The sequence below is a fragment of the Oncorhynchus tshawytscha genome, linkage group LG13 (genome assembly GCF_018296145.1).
Source record: "Oncorhynchus tshawytscha isolate Ot180627B linkage group LG13, Otsh_v2.0, whole genome shotgun sequence".
In the NCBI taxonomy this organism is placed as follows: domain Eukaryota; kingdom Metazoa; phylum Chordata; class Actinopteri; order Salmoniformes; family Salmonidae; genus Oncorhynchus; species Oncorhynchus tshawytscha.
Window position 1 is genome coordinate 85,805,923 of NC_056441.1, and position 23,310 is coordinate 85,829,232.

General features: G+C 40.1%; 1 protein-coding gene across 1 annotated transcript in view; it reads right to left on the reverse strand.

Moving 5' to 3' along the window:
* Positions 1-2,222: 2,222 nt before the first annotated feature.
* Positions 2,223-23,310, reverse strand: part of LOC112236337 (muscleblind-like protein 1) — a 173,759-nt gene continuing 152,671 nt past the window's right edge. Inside the window, 7 exon segments of the mRNA XM_042296465.1 lie at positions 2,223-4,733; positions 5,064-5,137; positions 5,559-5,650; positions 10,763-10,798; positions 11,703-11,850; positions 21,882-22,087; positions 22,090-22,120. Of these exon segments, the coding sequence (XP_042152399.1) occupies positions 5,081-5,137; positions 5,559-5,650; positions 10,763-10,798; positions 11,703-11,850; positions 21,882-22,087; positions 22,090-22,120 (570 nt within the window). The 3' untranslated portion in view covers positions 2,223-4,733; positions 5,064-5,080.

Sequence of the window (23,310 nt, forward strand, 5' to 3'; positions counted from 1 at the left end):
CAACCTCAACAAGAAATACATGTTTAGAGTGAAAGACAACAATCATATTTATACCACGAAAGCTTTGTGTGGCGACAAAACAGCAAGGGTTAGGCAAGAGGACGATTTGAAATGGCTTGTTGCATTGTGCCGACCTCGTGGTGTTTTCTAAGGCTTTGGATGAGTAATACAATCAGGTCAAGCTCTTCCATACAATGTCTTTTCATACAATGCATGCAGAAGCATGAGGGTTAACCCAAAAACAATCTACACTCCCCCACGCTTCCATACACAAATTTACACTCACCCCCCTCTTGTCCATACACAACTTCATCTGTGATTTTGGCCCCACACATTTGCTGAACAGAGCTCCACTAGTGCACCCACATATGTCAACACAGAACACAGAAGAAAAATACCAAAAAAACATTTGACTGTATCTATCCCAAAGCATCCATACTATCACACATTAAAATACACATAATGCGTTTTCACAAGTTCTCTCACAAATCATAGACCATACAAACTGCACTTAATAAAACATACCATTTTTAAAAAATCATTAAATGAATTATAATGAAATGAAAACCACACCATGTTCGAACAACTCAACCATAAGCCACCCTGTAACTCTTGGAAAGTGCTCCTCACTCCACTCAGCGGTTTGGTTTATCACGCAACTTTCAGTAGTTCTTCATTCTATCCTTCCTTTTTAACAGTCTCCACTCCTACTTCGTCACACGTGAGACTTTTGGAATAATATTGGGTCCAGGGCCAAAGCCCCATGCATTAAGCCTTTACAGTCTATAAACTTTATACTCAGAGACAGAGAGGACTGGGTCCTAACAGAACCAACTAGAGTCTATAGCCTTTATACCCAGAGAGGACTGGGTCCTAACAGAACCAACTAGAGTCTATAGCCTTTATACCCAGAGAGGACTGGGTCCTAACAGAACCAACTAGAGTCTATAGCCTTTATACCCAGAGACAGAGAGGACCAGGTCCTAACAGAACCAAATAGAGTCTATAGACTTCATACCCAGAGACAGAGAGGACAGGGTCCTAACAGAACCAACTAGAGTCTATAGCCTTTATACCCAGAGAGGACTGGGTCCTAACAGAACCAACTAGAGTCTATAGCCTTTATACCCAGAGACAGAGAGGACTGGGTCCTAACAGAACCAACGAGAGTTTATAGACTTTATACCCAGAGACAGAGAGGACCAGGTCCTAACAGAACCAACTAGAGTCTATAGACTTTATACCCAGAGACAGAGAGGACCAGGTCCTAACAGAACCAACTAGAGTCTATAGACTTTATACCCAGAGACAGAGAGGACTGGGTCCTAACAGAACCAACTAGAGTCTATAGACTTTATACCCAGAGACAGAGAGGACCAGGTCCTAACAGAACCAACTAGAGTCTATAGACTTTATACTCAGAGACAAAGAGGACTGGGGCCTAACAGAACCAACTAGAGTCTATAGACTTTATACCCAGAGACAGAGAGGACCAGGTCTATTGACTTTATACCCAGAGACAGAGAGGACTAACAGAACCCAACTAGACCAGGTCTAGAGTCTATAGACTTTATACCCAGAGACAGAGAGGACCAGGTCCTAACAGAACCAACTAGAGTCTATAGACTTTATAGGTCCTAACATAACCAACTAGAGTCTATAGACTTTATACCAGAGAGGACCAGGTCCTAACAGAACCAACTAGAGTCTATAGACTTTATACTCAGAGAGGACCAGGTCCTAAAAGAACCAACTAGAGTCTATAGACTTTATACCCAGAGAGGACCAGGGCCTAACAGAACCAACAAGAGTCTATAGACATTATACTTAGAGAGGACTGGGGCCTAACAGAACCAACTAGAGTCTATAGACGTTATACCCAGAGACAGAGAGGACCAGGTCCTAACAGCACCAACTAGAGTCTATATACTTTATACCAAGAGACAGAGAGGACCAGGGCCTAACATAACCAACTAGAGTCTATAGACGTTATGCCCAGAGACAGAGAGGACCAGGTCCTAACAGAACCAACAAGAGTCTATAGACTTATACTTTATAGAGAGGACCAGGTCCTAACAGAACCAACTAGAGTCTATAGACTTTATACCCAGAGACAGAGAGGACCAGGTCCTAACAGAACCAACTAGAGTCTATAGACTTTATACCAGAGACAGAGAGGACCAGGTCCTAACCTAGAGTCTATAGACAGACTGGGTCCTAACAGAACCAACTAGAGTCTATAGCCTTTATACCCAGAGAGGACTGGGTCCTAACAGAACCAACAAGAGTCTATAGCCTTTATACCCAGAGACAGAGAGGACCAGGTCCTAACAGAACCAAATAGAGTCTATAGACTTCATATCCAGAGACAGAGAGGACAGGGTCCTAACAGAACCAACTAGAGTCTATAGCCTTTATACCCAGAGAGGACTGGGTCCTAACAGAACCAACTAGAGTCTATAGACTTTATACCCAGAGACAGAGAGGACCAGGTCCTAACAGAACCAACTAGAGTCTATAGACTTTATACTCAGAGACAAAGAGGACTGGGGCCTAACAGAACCAACTAGAGTCTATAGACTTTATACCCAGAGACAGAGAGGACCAGGTCCTAACAGAACCAACTAGAGTCTATAGACTTCATACCCAGAGAGGACCAGGTCCTAACAGAACCAACTAGAGTCTATAGACTTTATACTCAGAGAGTACTGGGTCCTAACAGGACCAACTAGAGTCTATAGACTTTATACCTAGAGAGGACCAGGTCCTAACATAACCAACTTAGAGTCTATAGACTTTATACTCAGAGAGGACCAGGTCCTAAAAGAACCAACTAGAGTCTATAGACTTTATACCCAGAGAGGACCAGGGCCTAACAGAACCAACTAGAGTCTATAGATGTTATACCCAGAGACAGAGAGGACCAGGTCCTAACAGCACCAACTAGAGTCTATATACTTTATACCAAGAGACAGAGAGGACCAGGGCCTAACATAACCAACTAGAGTCTATAGACGTTATGCCCAGAGACAGAGAGGACCAGGTCCTAACAGAACCAACTAGAGTCTATATACTTTATACCCAGAGAGGACCAGGTCCTAACAGAGCCAACTAGAGTCTATAGACTTTATACTCAGAGACAAAGAGGACCAGGTCCTAACAGAACCAACTAGAGTCTATAGACTTTATACCCAGAGAGGACTGGGTCCTAACAGAACCAACTAGACTCTATAGACTTTATACTCAGAGAGTACTGGGTCCTAACAGGACCAACTAGAGTCTATAGACTTTATACCTAGAGACAGAGAGGACCAGGTCCTAACAGAACCAACTAGAGTCTATAGACTTTATACCCAGAGACAGAGAGGACCAGGTCCTAACAGAACCAACTAGAGTCTATAGACTTTATACCCAAAGACAGAGAGGACTGGCTCCTGACAGAACCAAGTAAAGGTTATAGACTTTATACTCAGATACAAAGAGGACTGGGTCCTAACAGAACCAACTAGAGTCTATAGACTTTATACCCAGAGACAGAGAGGACCAGGTCCTAACAGAACCAACTAGAGTCTATAGACTTTATACCCAGAGACAGAGAGGACCAGGTCCTAACAGAACCAACTAGAGTCTATATACTTTATACCCATAGACAGAGAGGACCAGGTCATAACAGAACCAACTAGTCATTATACTTTATACCCAGAGAGGACTGTGTCCTAACAGAACCAATACCCCTTCTCTGTCTGACTCACACCGTGGAATCTAAGGTCAAGGCAAATGAAAAGAAAACCAACAGAAGACCAGAGGTAACCCAAACAAACTACGGTGGGTAACTGCGTACCCAAGAGGCAAAGACCATGAATGGTTCATCTGTTAATGACGTCAAACTGTAGACAAACGTTCACGGAACAAGGACACTAGAGACATTAGAGACTTGGAAGGCGTTCCCCAGGGTAACACTGTAACACGGCTATAATGACCCCATAACACTCAATGTTTTTGGGATATACATACATAGACTGTGGCACTTTAAGTGGAGCTTGCAACATATCTACTAAAGCTGGGATGGGTTTTAAAACACAAAGGTATACTAAACCCACAACATTCAGCTGTCCTTATGGCACCAAGCCCACTAACCCATTTCAACCAAGTTGGTCTTGTAAAGAACCAAATCATCTACAAACAAGCCATGCACAATTCTTTCAGTCTAATATGGCAATTAGTTACAATTCCTCGTCATTTCCCCTTCTTGCTTAAAATACAAGGTGTTTTGTGTAAACCATGAAAAAATAATATAAATTAAAGAAAAACAAACTGAAAATAACATAAAAGAGAGTCTTGGTCTGCTGACATACCAAACTAGTGGGCGTGACTATCTCCTCATGTTGACATTCAAAGTGTGTCCGGTGTTTTAATGGATGACGCCTCCACAGACATAAAGGCTGGCTGTAATGTTCTGTAGATGACATAGTTCCTCTCTGTGTAGGAGGTGCTGTTGTCCGTATGGTGTGTGTAGAATACACATGTTCACCACCTTATGACAAACTAGATCTCTTTGAGTAGCATGCATGTCAGAACCACTACAGTTTACAGGTGGTTGGAGTCTCCTGGTGTTCTGGATGTTACAGGCATAGACATAGAATCTATTCTAAAGATTCTATTTCTGTGGTTACAAGCATGATGGGTGAACTGTTGTCTGGGACGGATGGAACACCATCACACTCCAGTTTCATCTGCAGGAGAAAACAATAGGACAGAATAGAAAATAAAATAACCAATTAGAGAAGAATAGAAGAACCAATCAAAAGAGATTGCATAGACATAATGACATGCAGATGTAGGATCTAAATGTGATCACCTGCACAGTAGAAAATGCAAACGTGTAGTATGTTCAAGGTTTTAAAAAAGGCTTCTAAAATTTGCAATTTCCCAAAAATGTATCAACCCCCTTACAAAAAAAATGTCATTAATTATAATCCACACAATAATAAAAATGTTCTATTTTTCTGCTGTGAGAAAGGGGTCAAGTTAAGAACCTACATTGGTATGAAAATGAGTCTTACTGTTCTGGTAGAGACTTCTACATCTGAGTCACATACTTGTGACTCGTAAGATGATCTGTAGATATTATTGGAATCTGGGGAAGAACACGAGAGAAGACAGAAAACAACCCTTACTGTAAATGTCGCTTTTTACAACACAACTCTCAATGAGCTGTTTTCATTTTTCTTGCATCACTTACAGACGGTGTCAAATTCACTATCAATCCTATTTTAAACGAACGCAAAACAATATGCGTTACAAATAAAACAACAGAGGCGGAAACGACGTCGTCATTTTCCTGAATGTTCTAAGTGTGTTTAAAAGTTAGTAATCGGTTACCATGGCAACCATCCTCCTCTTATGTTGACAATTCATTGCAATCCAATAGAGTGGTCATAAGTACAACCAAGATGGAGGATACAGCCTATAGCACAGTACTCTCAAAACATCACCCGGAAGTGACGTACTTCCATCACAAGAAGTGGACAGAGAGAGGAAGCAGAAGAGGGGCAAACCTGATTGGCTGTTGCGGTTGCAAAGGGAACACTTGTGGCAGAGGAGTTGGCTGCAGACACAGTGGCGGGCGTAGCACCGTGCATCATGGGTACTTTAGGGAGAGACAGATCACACAGACAAATGAACTGGAGCAGGCCCAAGGTGTTGTTCTATTATAAAGGTTACTGGGTAAGCATTTATTTACAGCTCTTCCTCTAACCACTTATAAACCTATTGTGTTGATGTTGTCCATTAGAAAATCATTTGTTTGTGTATTTCTTACTATCTATAAATAGGATCTAGTGCCATTGATACAATATTCTAAGCTGACCTTTAGATAAGGTGTTAGCTGACAGGGTAACTAAGGTTTGGGATGAGGGTCAGGACAATGAGTAGATCAGAGTGGGTTATTACAGCCACAAGCTACAGTGCCTTCAGAAAGTTTTCATACCCCTTCACTTGTTCCACATTTTGTTGTGTTACAGCCTGAATTTAAAATGAATTCAATTGAGAATTTGTGTCACTGATCTACACACCCTATACCCTATAATGTAAAAGTGGAATTTTGCTTTTAGTTATTTTTAGAAATGAATCAAAAAATTCAACGCTCAAGTGTCTTGAGTCAATAAGTATTCAACCCCTTTGTTATGGCAAATCCTAAATACATTCAGGAATTAAAATGTGCTTAACAAATACATTTTTAATTTGAATTTAACCTCTATTTATCTAGGCAAGTCAGTTAAACAAATTCTGATTTACAATGATGGCCTACTCCGGCCAAACTCCGACGATGCTGGGCTAATTGTGCGCTGCCCATGGGACTCCCAATCACAGCCGGATGTGATACAGCCGGGATTCAAATCAGGTACTGTAGTGACGCCTCTTGCACTGAGATGCAGTGCCTTAGACTGCTGCACCACTCGGGAGCATAATAAGTTGCATGGATTCATTCTGTGTTCAATAATAGTGGTTAACATCATTTTTTAATAGCTACTCCGTCTCTGTACCCCACACACACAATTATCTGTAAGGTCCCTCAGTTGAGCAGTGAACTTCATGTACAGATTCAACCACAATGACCAGGGAGGTTTTTCAATTCCTCGCAAAGTAGCGCACCGATTGGTAGATGTATACAAATAAAAAAAGCAGATGCAGAATATCGCTTTGAGAATGGTTAAGTTATTAGTTAGACTTTAGTGTCCTTCCTAACTCAGTTGCCGGAGAGGAAGGAAATTGCTCAGAGATTTCACCATGAGGCCAATGGTGACTTTAAAACAGTTACGGAGTTGAATGATTGTGATAAGAGGAAACTCAGGATGGATCAACAACATTGTAGTTACTCCACAATACTAACCTAAATGACAGAGTGAAAAGAAGGAATCCTGTACAGAATAAGACTATTCCAAAACTTGCATCCCGTTTGCAACAAGGCACTTAAATACTGCAACAAATGTGGCTAGGAAAATAACTTTTTGTCCTGAATACAAAGCGTTATGTTTGGGGGAAATCCAACACAACATGGGGTATGAATACATTCTGAAGGCACTGTATGTGGCACATCATATGACAGACAAACATCAGCAACGTGGCATCATGCATAGCGAGGGCGGCGACATTCAATAGGGGTGACACACAGGGAAACAGGTGAAACAACGGTAACACATTACTTGACACTTGTCATAACCATGTCATAATATGTCATAACAGCTGACATAACATGACATAACCTGTCATAATAGGGTCATAACACCGTCATGTTCCATATATTTATACCTGTTGTGACATATATTGAATTATTTTATGGTTGGTTATGACAGCGACATAAGAGTAATTTATTCAAATGATTCTTTTCCCTGACAAAAAGTTTCCATTCCTTTGAAAGTTTGTTTCATGAAATCCTTTGTTGTTGTAATGAATGCTGTACAGTTATTTTTTTAGATGCAATAATATGTAGAAAATACACTTTGACACTGTCATGAAGCATTATGACCATCCTGTGTCACTTTACTTGGACTAAGAAAATACACTTTGACACTGTCATGAAGCATTATGACCATCCTGTGTCACTTTACTTGGACTAAGAAAATACACTTTGACACTGTCATGAAGCATTATGACCATCCTGTGTCACTTTACTTGGACTAAGAAAATACACTTTGACACTGTCATGAAGCATTATGACCATCCTGTGTCACTTTACTTGGACTAAGAAAATACACTTTGACACTGTCATGAAGCATTATGACCATCCTGTGTCACTTTACTTGGACTAAGAAAATACACTTTGACACTGTCATGAAGCATTATGACCATCCTGTGTCACTTTACTTGGACTAAGAAAATACACTTTGACACTGTCATGAAGCATTATGACCATCCTGTGTCACTTTACTTGGACTAAGAAAATACACTTTGACACTGTCATGAAGCATTATGACCATCCTGTGTCACTTTACTTGGACTAAGAAAATACACTTTGACACTGTCATGAAGCATTATGACCATCCTGTGTCACTTTACTTGGACTAAGAAAATACACTTTGACACTGTCATGAAGCATTATGACCATCCTGTGTCACTTTACTTGGACTAAGAAAATACACTTTGACACTGTCATGAAGCATTATGACCATCCTGTGTCACTTTACTTGGACTAAGAAAATACACTTTGACACTGTCATGAAGCATTATGACCATCCTGTGTCACTTTACTTGGACTAAGAAAATACACTTTGACACTGTCATGAAGCATTATGACCATCCTGTGTCACTTTACTTGGACTAAGAAAATACACTTCATGACACTGTCAAGAAGCATTATGACCATCCTGTGTCACTTTACTTGGACTAAGAAAATACACTTCATGACACTGTCAAGAAGCATTATGACATCATAATCATATCAGCCAGATAGTCCTTTCACGTATATGCCCTTATAACAGTCATCAGTCACAAAGAGGGTGTCTTGTCCTGCTCCTGAAATCTGCTCCTGCATTCATCCCAGTCATCAGCAACAGAGCATTGGGGTAGGTGCATGTCTGACATCAACGTGTGAACAATTACAATGATAATTGAATATGGTCCATTTCAGAAAATGTTATATAACATAAACATACTGTTGACATGAAGGCTACGGTGTAATGGAATGTTTGGCCTTGTGTGGTAGGTTTTGTGTGTTTTTACACACATATGTAAGGTGTCAAAACTAGCCATAAAATAACACAATATATGTCACAACAGGTTATGACCATACTATAACAGGTTATGACCATAAAATAACAGGTTATGAAAAGTTATGTCAGCTGTTATGACATATTAGGACATGGTTATGACCGTGTCATAACATGTTTTGATGCTGGGGGTCAAGTAAACTGTTACTGTAACAACTAGCCTACAGTAAAAAAAACACATGTACTTCAAAATGTTTCATACGTCATTCATATTTCGATAACAATACACATCTTATAACTGAACCACCAGCACCACCATCATCACCAATAATATAATAATACTACAACTAACCCTGTCTGCAACCCACAGTCTGTCCCAATCCAGTCCAGTCCCACTCTGTCAGGGTATGAAATACAAAATGAAATGCTCTGTATTTTTTCTCTCCAAGCTGTAAATCTAGATGTTAATTAGATGTAATTCAATTACAAATCATTTCCTGGTTAAAAATTGCTCTGAATTAACATTTTTAAACACAAATAAATGCAACAAAATACAGTTTCTAACTATGAAAATATTTTTCTCCCCGACAGACAAGGATTGTCTCGACGGTCAAGAATCCCTGCTGTATATTTATTGACAATAGTTGAAAGAGTGCTTCAAGACTTTGTGCCACATCTCACCAAAACAACGTCCCTGTCTCTTTTCCATCATCAGGCAACACCTGGCCAAGTGACAACTAAATCCTTCATACTGTATTGCTTCCTTCATACTGTATTGTCTTCATTGCGGACACAAGACAGGGAAGATAATATAACAATATTTGTATTAACGTGTTTCGTTTTTCATGGTTTTATTATCTTATGAAAGCTGCACTGCAATGGTAAGGGTAGTCAACAACACATCTGCCATGCTGATCATAAACACAGGGGCCCCTCAGGGGTACGTGCTTCGTCCCCTCCTGTACTCCTTGTTCACCTACGACTGTGTGGCCATGCATGACTCTAACACCATCACCAACCTATAGGGAGATGGTCAGAGACCTGGCAGTGTGGTGCCAGGACAACAACCTCTCCCTCAACGTGAGCAAGACAAAGGAGATAACCGTGGATTACAGGAAAAGGCGGGTCGAACAGGCCCCCATTAACATCGACGGGTCTGTAGTGGAGCGGGTCGAGAGATTCAAGTTCCTTGATGTTCACATCACCAACAAACTATCATGGTCCAAACACGCTACAGAGGGTAATGCATACGGACCAGCTTCCTGCAATCCAGGACCAATATATTAGGCGGTGTCAGAGGAAGGCCCCAAATATTGTTGAAGACTCCAGTCACTCTAGTCTATTCCCCCCCATTTGATTTTACACTGCTGCTACTTGCTGTTATGTATCTATGCATAGTCACTTTACTCCTACCTACATGTACAAATTAACTCGACTAACCTGTACCCCTGCACATTGACTCAGTACTGGTACCCCCTGTATATAGCCTCAAAATTGTTATTTTATTGTTTTACTTAATTGCTTAAGTTTATTTAGTAAATATTTTCGAATCTCTATTTTCTTAAAACAGCATTGTTTGTTAATAAGGGCTTGTAAAGTAAGTATTTGTATGTGTAAATAAAATCTATTTATCTATCTATCTATCTATCTATCTATCTATCTATCTATCTATCTATCTCTCTATCTATCTCTCTATCTATCTCTCTATCTATCTCTCTATCTATCTATCTATCTATCTATCTATCTATCTATCTATCTATCTATCTATCTATCTATCTATCTATCTATCTATCTATCTATCTATCTATCTATCTATCTATCTATCTATCTATCTATCTATCTATCTATCTATCTATCTATCTATCTATCTATCTATCTATCTATTTATCATTTATCTCTTTATGAAGGGAAGGAGACGAGGATATGAAGCTACTTTGGACTTCTGAGAGGCCCCCTTGGTCTCAGAGTGAAAAATGGCCGCCCTGATGGCATGAGATGGAATGTGAGGGACTGAAAAGGCAGAGAGGTAATCAGGAAGGAAAGCTGGCACCTACCAACACTTGTTGCAGGTGTCATGCACAATATCGAGCCTGCCCATCATGCATTGCAACAGGAAGTGGATTGGAAAAGGAGATGGAGAGAAGAAATCAACACAACCCATTACAAGACAGTGTCCACAGAGGTAGGGAGTGTTGTTATGGTTACAGAGTATACAGTACATTAAAACGCATCACACAGGTGACACATCAACTACCATACAGTGAAGAAAGACATTTAACTTGCATCTTTAAAACAAAAAATATATATTTAACCTTTATTTAACTAGGCAAAATGTTCTGGTGTATGTGGTTCAGACCAGGGTGGTGTCAGTGTTCTGGTGTATGTGGGTCGGGCCAGGGTGGTGTCAGTGTTCTGGTTTATATTGGTTGGCCCAGGGTGGTGCCAGTGTTCTGGTGTATGTGGGTTGGACCAGGGTGGTGCCAGTGTTCCGGTGTATGTGGGTCGGACCAGGGTGGTGCCAGCGTTCTGGTGTATATGTGTGTTTGTTTTAGTGTTTAGTGTTAGTGTTTCAGCAGGGATACTGCAACATGAAAGTCCAATCAGAACCAGTCAAAAGTTTGGACACACCTACTCATTCAAAGTTTAAAAAAAAAATGTGTACTATTTTAACATTGTAGAATAATAGTAAAAACATCACAGCTATGAAAAAAACATATGGAAACATGTAGAAACCAAAAAAGTGCTAAACAAATCCAAATATATTTTAGATTTTAGATTCTTCAAAGTAGCCACCCTTTGTCTTGATGACAGCTTTGCACTCTCTTGGCATTTATGGGTAAGGTGCCTGAAACCAAAGGTTTTATGGGTAAGGAGCCTGAAACCAAAGGTTTTATGGGTAAGGATTTGGGTTTGTGAATGGAGGTCAGCCGTATCAGACTTGACTTCAGGGGTCGCGGCGAGTTGAGAGGTGAAAGGTGAGAAGTCAAGGCCTACCTGATGGGATAAACTGCTGCTGAAACTGCATGTTGGCCAGGGCCTGTTGGTACTGGAACATGTTGGCGGCGTTGAACATGGCAGTGGCACCGTTGGCTTTTTCAAGTGTGGGTCTCTTTGGTAATGGAGGTAAAACAGGTGAGAGCCCCTGATAGAGGGACCCGATGGAGGGGAAAACACAAAACAAAAAGATAGAAGGAGCAGGGGGGGGGAGAGAAAGAAAAAATGGTGGTAATGGAATCAAAGACAGGGAGAATACATCATTTCATTAGAATAGAAAGGCATCTCCATGAAACAATCATTTTGAACCAAAAATAAGCAAGTCATTCTAAAGCAAGTAGTGTTCTATGTAACATTAGTCCTTCTAAAGCAAGCAGTGTTCTATGTAACATTAGTCCTTCTAAAACAAGTAGTGTTCTATGTAACATTAGTCCTTCTAAAGCAAGTAGTGTTCTATGTAACACTAGTCCTTCTAAAGCAAGCAGTGTTCTATGTAACACTAGTCATTCTAAAGCAAGTAGTGTTCTATGTAACACTAGTCCTTCTAAAACAAGCAGTGTTCTATGTAACACTAGTCCTATAACAAGCAGTGTTCTATGTAACACTAGTCCTATAACAAGCAGTGTTCTATGTAACACTAGTCCTTCTAAAACAAGCAGTGTTCTATGTAACACTAGTCCTATAACAAGCAGTGTTCTATGTAACACTAGTCCTATAACAAGCAGTGTTCTATGTAACACTAGTCCTAAAACAAGCAGTGTTCTATGTAACGTTAGTCCTTCTAAAACAAGCAGTGTTCTATGTAACATTAGTCCTCCTAAAACAAGCAGTGTTCTCTGTAACACTAGTCCTAAAACAAGCAGTGTTCTATGTAACATTAGTCCTAAAACAAGCAGTGTTCTATGTAACATTAGTCCTAAAACAAGCAGTGTTCTCTGTAACACTAGTCCTAAAACAAGCAGTGTTCTATGTAACACTAGTCCTAAAACAAGCAGTGTTCTATGTAACATTAGTCCTAAAGCAAGCAGTGTTCTATGTAACACTAGTCCTTCTAAAACAAGCAGTGTTCTATGTAACACTAGTCCTTCTAAAACAAGCAGTGTTCTATGTAACATTAGTCCTTCTATAACAAGCAGTGTTCTATGTAACACTAGTCCTTCTAAAACAAGCAGTGTTCTATGTAACATTAGTCCTAAAACAAGCAGTGTTCTATGTAACATTAGTCCTAAAACAAGCAGTGTTCTATGTAACACTAGTGCTTCTAAAACAAGCAGTGTTCTATGTAACATTAGTCCTTCTATAACAAGCAGTGTTCTATGTAACACTAGTCCTTCTAAAACAAGCAGTGTTCTATGTAACACAAGTCCTTCTATAACAAGCAGTGTTCTATGTAACACTAGTCCTTCTAAAACAAGCAGTGTTCTATGTAACACTAGTCAATCTAAAACAAGCAGTGTTCTATGTAACACTAGTCCTTCTAAAACAAGCAGTGTTCTATGTAAAACAAGTTCTAAAGCAAGCAGTGTTCTATGTAACATTAGTCCTATAACAAGCAGTGTTCTATGTAACACTAGTCTTTCTAAAGCAATCAGTGTTCTATGTAACACTAGTCCTTCTAAAGCAAGCAGTGTTCTATGTAACATTAGTCCTTCTAAAGCAAGCAGTGTTCTATGTAACACTAGTCCTATAACAAGCAGTGTTCTATATAACACTAGTCCTTCTAAAGCAAGCAGTGTTCTATGTAACACTAGTCCTTCTAAAGCAAGCAGTGTTCTATGTAACACTAGTCTTAAAGCAAGCAGTGTTCTATGTAACACTAGTCTTAAAGCAAGCAGTGTTCTATGTAACACTAGTCCTTCTAAAGCAAGCAGTGTTCTATGTAACACTAGTCCTAAAGCAAGCAGTGTTCTATGTAACACTAGTCTTAAAGCAAGCAGTGTTCTATGTAACACTAGTCTTAAAGCAAGCAGTGTTCTATGTAACATTAGTCCTTCTAAAGCAAGCAGTGTTCTATGTAACACTAGTCCCATAACAAGCAGTGTTCTATATAACACTAGTCCTATAACAAGCAGTGTTCTATGTAACATTAGACCTTCTAAAACAAGCAGTGTTCTATGTAACACTAGTTCTAAAACAAGCAGTGTTCTATGTAACATTAGTCCTTCTAAAACAAGCAGTGTTCTATGTAGCATTAGACCTTCTAAAACAAGCCGTGTTCTATGTAACACTAGTCCTTCTAAAACAAGCAGTGTTCTATGTAACACTAGTCCTAAAACAAGCAGTGTTCTATGTAGCACAAGTTCTAAAGCAAGCAGTGTTCTATGTAACACAAGTCCTTCTAAAACAAGCAGTGTTCTATGTAAAACAAGTTCTGAAGCAAGCAGTGTTCTATATAACATTAGTCCTACAACAAGCAGTGTTCTATGTAACACTAGTCCCTCTAAAGCGAGCAGTGTTCTATGTAACACTAGTCCCATAACAAGCAGTGTTCTATGTAACACTAGTCTTAAAGCAAGCAGTGTTCTATGTAACACTAGTCCTTCTAAAACAGCAGTGTTCTATGTAACACTAGTTCTATGACAAGCAGTGTTCTGTGTAACACTAGTCCTTCTAAAACAAGCAGTGTTCTATGTAACATTAGTCCGTCTAAAACAAGCAGTGTTCTATATAACACTAGTCCGTCTAAAACAAGCAGTGTTCTATTTAACATTAGTCCGTCTAAAACAAGCAGTGTTCTATGTAACACTAGTCCTTCTAAAGCAAGCAGTGTTCTATGTAACATTAGTCCTAAAACAAGCAGTGTTCTATATAACACTAGTCCGTCTAAAGCAAGCAGTGTTCTATGTAACATTAGTCCTAAAACAAGCAGTGTTCTATGTAACACTAGTCCTTCTAAAACAAGCAGTGTTCTATGTAACACTAGTCCTAAAACAAGCAGTGTTCTATGTAGCACAAGTTCTAAAACAAGCAGTGTTCTATGTAACACTAGTCCTTCTAAAACAAGCAGTGTTCTATGTAACACTAGTCCTTCTAAAGCAAGCAGTGTTCTATGTAACACTAGTCCTAAAACAAGCAGTGTTCTATGTAGCACAAGTTCTAAAACAAGCAGTGTTCTATGTAAAACAAGTCCTTCTAAAACAAGCAGTGTTCTATGTAAAACAAGTTCTAAAACAAGCAGTGTTCTATATAACACTAGTCCTTCTAAAACAAGCAGTGTTCTATGTAAAACAAGTTCTAAAACAAGCAGTGTTCTATATAACACTAGTCCTTCTAAAACAAGCAGTGTTCTATGTAACACTAGTCAATCTAAAACAAGCAGTGTTCTATGTAACACAAGTCCTTCTAAAACAAGCAGTGTTCTATGTAACACTAGTCCTTCTAAAGCAAGCAGTGTTCTATGTAACACTAGTCCTTCTAAAACAAGCAGTGTTCTATGTAACACTAGTCCTTCTAAAACAAGCAGTGTTCTATGTAACACTAGTCAATCTAAAACAAGCAGTGTTCTATGTAACACTAGTCCTTCTAAAACAAGCAGTGTTCTATGTAACACTAGTCCTTCTAAAACAAGCAGTGTTCTATGTAACACTAGTCCTTCTAAAGCAAGCAGTGTTCTATGTAACACTAGTCCTAAAACAAGCAGTGTTCTATGTAGCACAAGTTCTAAAACAAGCAGTGTTCTATGTAAAACAAGTCCTTCTAAAACAAGCAGTGTTCTATGTAAAACAAGTTCTAAAACAAGCAGTGTTCTATATAACACTAGTCCTTCTAAAACAAGCAGTGTTCTATGTAAAACAAGTTCTAAAACAAGCAGTGTTCTATATAACACTAGTCCTTCTAAAACAAGCAGTGTTCTATGTAACACTAGTCAATCTAAAACAAGCAGTGTTCTATGTAACACAAGTCCTTCTAAAACAAGCAGTGTTCTATGTAACACTAGTCAATCTAAAACAAGCAGTGTTCTATGTAACACAAGTCCTTCTAAAACAAGCAGTGTTCTATGTAAAACAAGTTCTAAAACAAGCAGTGTTCTATATAACACTAGTCCTTCTAAAACAAGCAGTGTTCTATGTAACACTAGTCCTTCTAAAGCAAGCAGTGTTCTATGTAACACTAGTCAATCTAAAACAAGCAGTGTTCTATGTAACACAAGTCCTTCTAAAACAAGCAGTGTTCTATGTAAAACAAGTTCTAAAACAAGCAGTGTTCTATATAACACTAGTCCTTCTAAAACAAGCAGTGTTCTATGTAAAACAAGTTCTAAAACAAGCAGTGTTCTATATAACACTAGTCCTTCTAAAACAAGCAGTGTTCTATGTAACACTAGTCAATCTAAAACAAGCAGTGTTCTATGTAACACAAGTCCTTCTAAAACAAGCAGTGTTCTATGTAACACTAGTCAATCTAAAACAAGCAGTGTTCTATGTAACACAAGTCCTTCTAAAACAAGCAGTGTTCTATGTAAAACAAGTTCTAAAACAAGCAGTGTTCTATATAACACTAGTCCTTCTAAAACAAGCAGTGTTCTATGTAACACTAGTCCTTCTAAAGCAAGCAGTGTTCTATGTAACACTAGTCAATCTAAAACAAGCAGTGTTCTATGTAACACAAGTCCTTCTAAAACAAGCAGTGTTCTATGTATCACAAGTTCTAAAACAAGCAGTGTTCTATGTAAAACAAGTCCTTCTAAAACAAGCAGTGTTCTATGTAAAACAAGTCCTTCTAAAACAAGCAGTGTTCTATGTAAAACAAGTTCTAAAACAAGCAGTGTTCTATGTAAAACAAGTTCTAAAACAAGCAGTGTTCTATATAACACTAGTCCTTCTAAAACAAGCAGTGTTCTATGTAACACTAGTCAATCTAAAACAAGCAGTGTTCTATGTAACACAAGTCCTTCTAAAACAAGCAGTGTTCTATGTAAAACAAGTTCTAAAACAAGCAGTGTTCTATGTAAAACAAGTTCTAAAACAAGCAGTGTTCTATATAACACTAGTCCTTCTAAAACAAGCAGTGTTCTGTGTAACATTAGTCCTACAACAAGCAGTGTTCTATGTAACACTAGTCTTAAAGCAAGCAGTGTTCTATGTAACACTAGTCCTTCTAAAACAGCAGTGTTCTATGTAACACTAGTCCGTCTAAAGCAAGTAGTGTTCTATGTAACATTAGTCCTTCTAAAACAAGCAGTGTTCTATGTAACACTAGTCCGTCTAAAGCAAGTAGTGTTCTATGTAACACTAGTCCGTCTAAAGCAAGCAGTGTTCTATGTAACACTAGTCTTAAAGCAAGCAGTGTTCTATGTAACACTAGTCTTAAAGCAAGCAGTGTTCTATGTAACACTCGTCTTAAAGCAAGCAGTGTTCTATGTAACACTAGTCCGTCTAAAGCAAGCAGTGTTCTATGTAACACTAGTCTTAAAGCAAGCAGTGTTCTATGTAACACTAGTCTTAAAGCAAGCAGTGTTCTATGTAACACTAGTCCTTCTAAAACAAGCAGTGTTCTATGTAACATTAGTCCTACAACAAGCAGTGTTCTATGTAACACTAGTCCTTCTCAAACAAGCAGTGTTCTATGTAACACTCGTTCTCTATCAAGACAGTGGTCTGTTCCTCTACTCCTACTAAAGCAAGACAGTGGTGCTGGTCCTCTACTCCTACTAAAGCAAGACAGTGGTGCTGGTCCTCTACTCCTACTAAAGCAAGACAGTGGTGCTGGTCCTCTACTCCTACTAAAGCAAGACAGTGGTTCTGGTCCTCTACTCCTACTAAAGCAAGACAGTGGTGCTGGTCCTTTACTCCTACTAAAGCAAGACAGTGGTGCTGGTCTAGGAATTGTGATAACAATACAAGTATTTACCAACATACAAGCAATTTACACAGAAACAATGTGTGAATAACGCAAAAATACACAGTGGTGTAAAGTACTGAAGTAAAAATAATTTAAAGTACTACTTAAGTAGTATTTTGAGGTTTCTGTACTTTGCTACTTATATTTTTGACAACTTTTACTTCACTACATCCATGACGAAAATAATGTACTTTTTAATCCAGTGATTTTTCCCTGACATCCAAAAGTACTCGTTACATTTTAAAAGGAAAACGGTACAATTCACCCACTTATTAAGAGAATATCCCTGGACATCCCTACTCCCTCTGATCTGGCAGACTCACTAAACAGAGAATATCCCTGGACATCCCTACTCCCTCTGATCTGGCAGACTCACTAAAGAGAGAATATCCCTGGACATCCCTACTCCCTCTGATCTGGCAGACTCACTAAACAGAGAATATCCCTGGACATCCCTACTCCCTCTGATCTGGCAGACTCACTAAACAGAGAATATCCCTGGACATCCCTACTCCCTCTGATCTGACAGACTCACTAAACAGAGAATATCCCTGGACATCCCTACTCCCTCTGATCTGGCAGACTCACTAAACAGAGAATATCCCTGGACATCCCTACTCCCTCTGATCTGACAGACTCACTAAACAGAGAATATCCCTGGACATCCCTACTCCCTCTGATCTGGCAGACTCACTAAACAGAGAATATCCCTGGACATCCCTACTCCCTCTGATCTGGCAGACTCACTAAACAGAGAATATCCCTGGACATCCCTACTCCCTCTGATCTGGCAGACTCACTAAACAGAGAATATCCCTGGACATCCCTACTCCCTCTGATCTGGCAGACTCACTAAACAGAGAATATCCCTGGACATCCCTACTCCCTCTGATCTGACAGACTCACTAAACAGAGAATATCCCTGGACATCCCTACTCCCTCTGATCTGGCAGAGTCACTAAACAGAGAATATCCCTGGACATCCCTACTCCCTCTGATCTGACAGACTCACTAAACAGAGAATATCCCTGGACATCCCTACTCCCTCTGATCTGGCAGACTCACTAAACAGAGAATATCCCTGGACATCCCTACTCCCTCTGATCTGGCAGACTCACTAAACAGAGAATATCCCTGGATATCCCTACTCCCTCTGATCTGACAGACTCACTAAACAGAGAATATCCCTGGACATCCCTAACCTCCCTCTGATCTGACAGACTCACTAAACAGAGAATATCCCTGGTCATCCCTACTCCCTCTGATCTGGCAGACTCACTAAACAGAGAATATCCCTGGACATCCCTACTCCCTCTGATCTGGCAGACTCACTAAACAGAGAATATCCCTGGACATCCCTACTCCCTCTGATCTGACAGACTCACTAAACAGAGAATATCCCTGGACATCCCTACTCCCTCTGATCTGACAGACTCACTAAACAGAGAATATCCCTGGACATCCCTACTCCCTCTGATCTGGCAGACTCACTAAACAGAGAATATCCCTGGACATCCCTACTCCCTCTGATCTGGCAGACTCACTAAACAGAGAATATCCCTGGACATCCCTACTCCCTATGATCTGACAGACTCACTAAACAGAGAATATCCCTGGACATCCCTACTCCCTCTGATCTGACAGACTCACTAAACACAACTGCTTCATTTGTAAACAATGTCTGAGTGTTGGATTGTGGTCCTGGCTATCCGTCAATACCAAAAAGAAGAGAACTTGTGCCGTCTGGTTTGCTTAATGTAAGGAATTTTAAATTATTTACACTTTTACCTTTACTTTTGATACGTGTATTTATTTAAAATCAAATACTTTTAGACTTTTACTCAAGTAGTATTTAAATGGGTGACTTTCACTTTTACTTGAGTCATTTTCTTTTAAGGTAGAAGGACTACTTTTACTCAAGTATGACAATTGGGTACTTTAACCACCACTGAAAATAAACTAGCAATTATAACACATAATTGCTAACATATTAGGAGCTCTACAAAACAATGATAGTAATTATTGTACTCGTGATCATGGGTGACAACAGATATGATGTTAACAGAGAAAAGCTTCCCTTTTGGAAGCCCACCCATCCACCAGAATTACACATGCACAACTGGCAATAATAAGAAAATATTTCATAAAAATGGCCAAATATGTATATTTGAATACTACTGAATAGACACTAATCATGCTTTTAACTACTGTATTCACTAAAGGAACTCCAGATAGACGTGCAAGTCGTGCCTTGGATGAATAGACTATCAGGGATGAAGTGACTGTCGACAGTATTCTAATACGAATACTAACGCCCTGTGCAGGTTTTGTCATTTCCACCTCTTTCCCTTGTTGACGTAGAGATGGAATGGAAAGGGATACTGAGGTGAATTAACTGGGTCCCATTTTATCCTGAATCAATTCATCACCCCACCAAGGAAACGGTTAGTTAACAGTAACTGAGATGTATTTCGTTTGAATCTAGCATAAGAGAGCTGCATGCCAAGCTAAAAGGTGGAAGGCCATAGTACCAGGTCAAAGGTTGCGTCGAGGGGTCGCTTCAGTGATTTGACAGCCGTCTGAGTCTTAATTAGCAGGCAGCGAGCACGTGATGGCAACGGGCCAATGGGATTCAAGTGCATTAACATAAACCAGCAAGCAGAGGAGCATCATGGGGGCAGCAGTGTAGTTTGGGTTGGTGAGAAAGAAAAAAAACAACAGAACAAAAAAACAAACAAGAAACAAATCATTGGAGTGCAATATACAACAAACAACAGATGGCCTTGACATCATTAATGTCTGTAGGGTTGTTACTGTAAACACTATGGACTTGACATCATTAATGTCTGTAGGGTTGTTACTGTAAACACTATGGACTTGACATCATTAATGGTTGTAGGGTTGTTACTGTAAACACTATGGACTTGACATCATTAATGTCTGTAGGGTTGTTACTGTAAACACTATGGACTTGACATCATTAATGTCTGTAGGGTTGTTACTGTAAACACTATGGACTTGACATCATTAATGTCTGTAGGGTTGTTACTGTAAACACTATGGACTTGACATCATTAATGTCTGTAGGGTTGTTACTGTAAACACTATGGACTTGACATCATTAATGGTTGTAGGGTTGTTACTGTAAACACTATGGACTTGACATCATTAATGTCTGTAGGGTTGTTACTGTAAACACTATGGTATTGACATCATTAATGGTTGTAGGGTTGTTACTGTAAACACTATGGACTTGACATCATTAACAGCTGTAGGGTTGTTACTGTAAACACTATGGACTTGACATCATTAATGGTTGTAGGGTTGTTACTGTAAACACTATGGACTTGACATCATTAATGTCTGTAGGGTTGTTACTGTAAACACTATGGACTTTACATCATTAATGTCTGTAGGGTTGTTACTGTAAACACTATGGACTTGACATCATTAATGGTTGTAGGGTTGTTACTGTAAACACTATGGACTTGACATCATTAATGTCTGTAGGGTTGTTACTGTAAACACTATGGACTTGACTTCATTAATGGTTGTAGGGTTGTTACTGTAAACACTATGGACTTGACATCATTAATGGTTGTAGGGTTGTTACTGTAAACACTATGGTATTGACATCATTAATGTCTGTAGGGTTGTTACTGTAAACACTATGGTCTTGACATCATTAATGTCTGTAGGGTTGTTACTGTAAACACTATGGTCTTGACATCAATTACTGACACACAGGAATGTTGCTTTGCTTGCTATTCGCTATCACTGGATTGAGCTAAACACTGGATTGAGCTAAACACTGTTTCTGCATTCATCATTACACACGTTCTGGTTCCGACAAACTCCAGAACTCTTTAAAGTGAATCCAGGACGACTTGGGATATTTCCAACGTCATAACGTTTCTATTGGTTAGACATACCAATGCTTTTTAATTGATCTTCAAGTAGTCCTACTGTAGCTATGATAGGAGACCGTTTTGCTACAGCGGCTCTAAGAAGCCTAACAATATATTCAGTTATAGCAGCAGTTATAACACATGTTACACAGCATCCAAACAGTTGAAGGAGCAAAATAAAAAGGGTGTAGGGAAGGGAAGGGGCATTAAGTCATCCCTGTAGCGTTGGACATTAAAGCTAGCTAGCTAGCTGCTTAAATAAGTTTACATTACCTTTAGTGTCTGCGTCTGCTGGGTAGTCGAGATGGTGTGAGGGGATGAGAGAGGAAAGGGGAGGCTGAGGGGGCGATGACAGGGGGCGGGGGAAGGGGTTTTCAGACATGGGTGGGGTTTGATAGGGGTGGCTGGGGGGTTACAGAGGGATACCTACCATGGCTGCTGCGGCAGCAGCCTGGTTGACCTGGTGTTGGCCAGCCTTTATCTTGGCCTGCAGGTGGGCTGGAGGGTGGAAGTATTTACACTTCTCCCTGGAGCAGCGACCCTTTATGTAGTCCATACACACGGTCACGGTGTTGTCGTTGGTGTCTATCATGGTGCTGTCTGAGGGGTGGGCGAAGCGACAGTCATTCTCCCCCGCGTACAGTTACCTCTTTGGTACTCCCGACACACCTGGGGAGAGGAGGGAGGGGTGGATACAGACAGACAGACAGACAGACAGACAGACAGACAGACAGACAGACAGACAGACAGACAGACAGACAGACAGACAGACAGACAGACAGACAGACAGACACACAAAGACACACAAAGACAGACAGACAGGACAGACAGACACACAAAGACATACATACAGACAGACAGACAGACAGACAGACAGACAGACAGACAGACAGACAGACAGGACAGAGACAAAGACAGACAGACAGACAGACAGACAGACAGACAGACAGACAGACAGACAGACAGACAGACAGACAGACAGACAGACAGAAAGAGAAAGCATAATTAATACCTGCTGTTCATAACGTTACATCACAGAACAGGTTGTTACCAAACCATCATCATCATGGAAACACATGGAAACACATGGAAACACATGGAAACACATGGAAACACATGGAAACACATGGAAACACATGGAAACACAAAGAGAGGAGACGAGACCAGAAAGGAGTATATATACAGTCGTTTTTTAAAATGTTTTTTATTCAGATGAGACAAAAATAAATAAATCATTAATATGCATACACACAAAAACATAGCATAATCAACAGGAGGCAGGTAGCCTAGTGGTTAGAGCGTTGGACTAACCGCAAGATCGAATCCCCGAGCAGACAAGGTAAGAATCTGTAGTTCTGCCCCTGAACAGGCAGTAACCCACTGATCCCCTGAACAGGCAGTTAACCCACTGTTCCCCTGAACAGGCAGTTAACCCACTGTTCCCCTGAACAGGCAGTTAACCCACTGATCCCCTGAACAGGCAGTAACCCACTGTTCCCCTGAACAGGCAGTTAACCCACTGTTCCCCTGAACAGGCAGTTAACCCACTGTTCCCCTGAAAAGGCAGTTAACCCACTGTTCCCCTGAACAGGCAGTAACCCACTGTTACCCCCCTGAACAGGCAGTTAACCCACTGTTCCCCTGAAAAGGCAGTTAACCCACTGTTCCCCTGAACAGGCAGTAACCCACTGTTCCCCTGAACAGGCAGTAACCCACTGTTCCCTGAACAGGCAGTTAACCCACTGTTCCCTGAAAAGGCAGTTAACCCACTGTTCCCCTAAACAGGCAGTTAACCCACTGTTCCCCTAAACAGGCAGTTAACCCACTGTTCCCCTGAACAGGCAGTTAACCCACTGTTC